This window comes from Morone saxatilis, unplaced genomic scaffold, assembly GCF_004916995.1.
Source record: "Morone saxatilis isolate NCDOM2014 unplaced genomic scaffold, NCSU_SB_2.0 Contig7, whole genome shotgun sequence".
Lineage (NCBI taxonomy): Eukaryota > Metazoa > Chordata > Actinopteri > Moronidae > Morone > Morone saxatilis.
Window position 1 is genome coordinate 21,096,629 of NW_023340246.1, and position 4,587 is coordinate 21,101,215.

A 4,587-nucleotide genomic window follows, 5' to 3' on the forward strand; every position below is an offset into this window, starting at 1 on the left:
GGTGTTTATGGTTTCATTGTTCTCATACATTTAATCACTATCATTTAATTAGTTGTGTACTATTTTAACAATTTCTTCCGCTTAAAAAGCTAGCTCCTGTTTTCAACCTTTATTGGAAACAGTTGGTGGCAAAAGCGCTCTGGCTGAGTGCGACTGATGTCCTCAACCTGGCAAAACAGACTACAGCAAAGAAAGGATTCAAAGAACAGGAGAAATAAGAAAGGGAACGGTTTAAGAAATACCAAACAAAGTAAGGAAGGAAGCCAGAAAGGTGTTGAGACCTGGCCTCTTTGTCTTATAACATAACATCTCTTTATTTTTTTATTTTTTTATTTTCTTTATACAGACAGGAACTGCTGCTGAAAATCTACAATAGTATACAAGAGGCATATTGCCGTTGTCTCTGGGGGTTTTGTGGCCCGACCCAGAACCGACAGTTTGTCCACAATATGTCTTTACTGTACATAAAACCCCAGAGAGTGTGTCCGTTGACTGATGAATATAACCTATAACCCATCAATCTCCCATAGTTTACTCCTCTCCTGCCAACAGTCCAACTTCCACAATAAATGTAGATTTTTTTTATTTTTTAAATCAAACACATTACGTTTTTCAGGTCCTTGTACAGTTGTCTTGTTCAAACCATGCAACACATACTGCAAGTCGGTGGTCAGGACTGTCTTCAATGTGTCCAGGCCTTTTGTTGCATGTGTTTCCATGCATTCATATTTATGTGTATTGTCACAGATGGCAGATATGCACTCGCTGCTATCAACCACGCATACACAATTATTTTTTTTTTCTTCATAGGAATACACAGTTAAATGCCTTACACGTACCTCAGTGTTTTATCATTTTTATGTCCGGTGCACGTGTGAGTTTCCTTTTATAGTCTCACAAGCAGTCACATTTAGTGTGTGTATTCTTGTCACGGCCTCTCGAGCAGGAAACACAACAACACACGCACACATGTGGCCAGCTGCTCTTACTTTCTCTCTCTCTCTCTCTGTCACCAATGATTTGGTGTGTATCCTTGTGCATTCACAGCTTCTCAATGTCCCTATATTTCTTCCTCAGGATGGAAACCTGGTCCCTGAACAACACAGGGTCCAGCCTCATCTGGGAGTGCACCAGGGGCATGAAACCCAGCCAATGACTGAAGGCGTTCATGCAGGTCTGTCGCTGGGCGAAGTGATCTGGGTCGGCCCACCGAGACGCCTTGGAGCCCTTGGTTTGGAGATGGAAAACAGAGAAAGGGAGAGGATAAATGCATCAGAACAACATAATCAATCAACACAGCTCTGTAGCAGCTGGTCATCTAACAAACCACCGCAATAACAGGAATTAAACACTATAATGTTATGTGTCTAACAGTAAAAAACGTTTATTTACAGCGCTGCACAAGAAAAAGATTTGAATCAAAAGGAACTTAATCATATAAGGCCTAAGAAAGTATCGCACAATAATCTACATGTCTGAAGTATTTGGTTTGGCTTGGTGATGCAGTGACTATTCACAGGTTAAATGGTGAATTACTGTAACTGGAGAGCTAAAGCCTAACATGCTAACTAGCTGGGACATGATAGCGCTAGCCAGTCACAATAACTACTGGGGTTTCTTTATAACTGACAGTTAGCAAGCTTGTTGGGTTTGTTGCTAATGGAAGTTCACAAAGACGTATTTGTACCATTGACTTCTATCTCATAACTGTCTGTTAACACGTTCCTCTTTTGTAAAACAGGTTGTAATCTGACAGAGGAAGTTAACAAAATAAACTCTTTCTCTTCTCTGCATTTGCTGTTAGATTTGAGGTCTTGTTTCTGTTGAAAGGTTGTTGGTGGTCACTTCACAGTTACTCTCATCACGCCAGGAGAGCGGTGGCATCCAGCAGTGCTGTGATGCATCTGAACCCGGCTTTCATTTGTTCTCGGTGGTCTGGTTTTTAGAGGCACGTGCCTCCTTGGCTACAAGGTTAGACGTCTAGATGGTAAAAATGATTGAATGACTGAGGGCTGCTTTATTTGTCTCCCAAACTTAAACTTCTCCCACAGTGTCATACGATGGCACATATGAACAAATAAGGAATAGCATGCTGGCATTGATGGTGGATCTCTTGTAGACCAGCAAAGACCGGGAATTCTGATCATCCTAGATGTCCCAAATGATTGCAGCTATGATGGTTCGGGGTCGCAGGAGCACCTTCATGCTGGTGAAAGATCCTCCTTATTGCGGACAGCTTGTCAAGACATAGCAGGAGGTGTTGCTCACAGTAGCACATACTGTATCTCCCATTATTTGTATTCACCTGCAGCTCCTCTAGAGGATCCAGGTTCATCATACTGACAGAGCTGGTCAACCTGACCAGCTGGTTCGCTCTGTGGGAATCCCCTGAGAAGTTTTTCTGACACTCCAGCAAACAGCAGCACAGAAAGTCAGACTGGTAGAAAACTTGCAATGAAGTGTCTTTCACATTTCGTTAGGAAGTACAGCCTGCTTCGCCACTTTTTGGCTCCAGCTAGCAGGTTGTGTAACTCACTCTGTCGGTCAGTCAGTGTGTTGGTCCAAATAAACTCACTCTGCTAGTACAGCTACGGTACCTGGGAGCTTTGCAAAGCCAGAGGATAGAAACAACAACAGCTGCTTTGTTTGCCTGACATTTAGCGTCAAATGCTCAAACTGGCACAACAAACTCTAGTTATCACCCAGACACTTACAGTATAGATACATAGGACTCAATTGGAGGAAATGTAACATAATATTCACAGGTATGTTTGCATTAGTGCATAATCACCTGAATATAAGACTCTTATAGTTTTTGTTACTTTAGAATTAGGTGTTTATATACCGCTTTCTATGGAGACCATCATGTTAGACCGCCACGTTTTTTAAGTAAGTGGCAGAACAAACACTGACTGTAGATAGGGGTAGATATGGCCACTGTACTTTCTCCTTTGTGCTTGGAAGGGGAGGGTGAAGCGAGTGAGCTGAAGCTGAACAGCCAGAGGACATCAGAGAGGAAAACCAGAAAATATGATACAGTTCAACCAAAATAGGTAAATAAAGTTATAAAGCTTTTGTCCAGTTATCGGTGAGGCCCAGCAGTAGATGTACTCTGGTTTCATTGGACAGAAATGTGAATGCAGGATCATCAAAAACCTTTTTATTATTTTTCAGGAAATGACAAACTCTAAATTACCATTAAGAATACAGAAAAATACCTAAAAACTTTTTCTGTCATTGTTTGGATTCTGGCAGAAGATATATGCGATAAGAACACTTAAACATAGATTCTGACTCCTGACTGGTGCAGCTAATACACCTTTATCTGGTTTAACATTTGGGGATCTGCATCTAAATGAGCCTGTTTCCCAGTCAGGCCTGATGATGTTAAAGTCCCAAGATAAAAAAGGCAAAAATAAACTCTTCCAGTAAGTTCCAGCAGGTCAATGAGACATTAGATCATCCACTGCAGTTATTAGAAGCAGTCATTGTTGTGTTGTTGCCCTCAGTAGCTTCCTGAATAGCTCCGTGATGCTATCGAGTCCTCACCGGGCTGTCTGAGTTGGATGGCAGAGACCCCCTCTGCCATCCAACTCAGACAGAGAGAGGTACAGTAGATGAGGTGGAGAGGGGGCAGCCGAGGGCAAGGCGTAGGGCAGCAGCCCCCTTTGATAAGCTTTGGCACGGGAGCGTGGAGTTGGAGCGGATTCATCCTGTGAGCTGCAGGAGGGTGGCAGCACGAGGTACTGAGGGTCAGGCAGAGTAATGAAAATCGAGTGAAAGAAACAGTTTGGCACTTTGTATGAAACATCTCTACTGCTCTACACAAAATGAATGAATGAATGATAAAAACCTGCCAAAAAAATATCCGTCGCAACTATTTCTGCTGCTCAAAACCTCCTAAAAAAACATTCCTTCATGTTAAATGCCTGTCTGCTGTTTCTGGAAGCAAAGTTACAAATCAAGGGGTGAGAGAGAGGGTGAGGCAGGAACGAGACAGAAGAAGAAAGAAAGAAAGAAAGAAAGAAAGAAAGAGAGAGCGAGGGAAGGAAGGAGGGAGTAAATCTAGGTTTGCCGTGTTGCTTTCACAATTAAGACATTAATCACTGAGTCCATACTGCCGAGTCATCGTCCTGCCTGTGGTCAGGCCATCAATCAGGACCTGACACAGGGTTGGCCACACTAAGCACACACACACACACACACACACACACACACTCACACACACACTCTCACACACACACACACACACTCACACACACTCTCACACACACTGTAACACACACACATACACACACACACACAACATACAGATCTCCTGGAGAGAAGGTCACGGCTGCATGTCGCCTCAAGCGTCTCCACTACTGCTCAAGGAGGTGAATCTCCTCTTCATTTTATTGTCTATTTATACAGAGGGAGTCAGGGCATTAAACCACTGTCTCTGCACTCTTAAAGGGGCCCAGCAGACTTTTTGACCACGAGTAGCGCTATGGAGTAATGTTGTGATACTAGCATGTGCAAGAGGAATGTAGCTGAACTGAGTAAATCCAGTGTGCTTATGTTCTTAAACGTACAGTATGTCATTTC

At 42.9% G+C, this 4,587-nt stretch overlaps 1 protein-coding gene across 2 annotated transcripts in view; it reads right to left on the bottom strand.

Annotated features, from left to right (window-relative positions):
* Window positions 1–930: 930 nt before the first annotated feature.
* LOC118340238 (exostosin-1) overlaps window positions 931–4,587 on the bottom strand; it is a 210,137-nt gene continuing 206,480 nt past the window's right edge. For both annotated transcript variants that reach the window (XM_035678098.1, XM_035678097.1), the window contains one exon: window positions 931–1,227. In XM_035678098.1, the coding sequence (XP_035533991.1) occupies window positions 1,042–1,227 (186 nt within the window). In that variant the 3' untranslated portion in view covers window positions 931–1,041. The remainder of the gene's footprint in view (window positions 1,228–4,587) is intronic.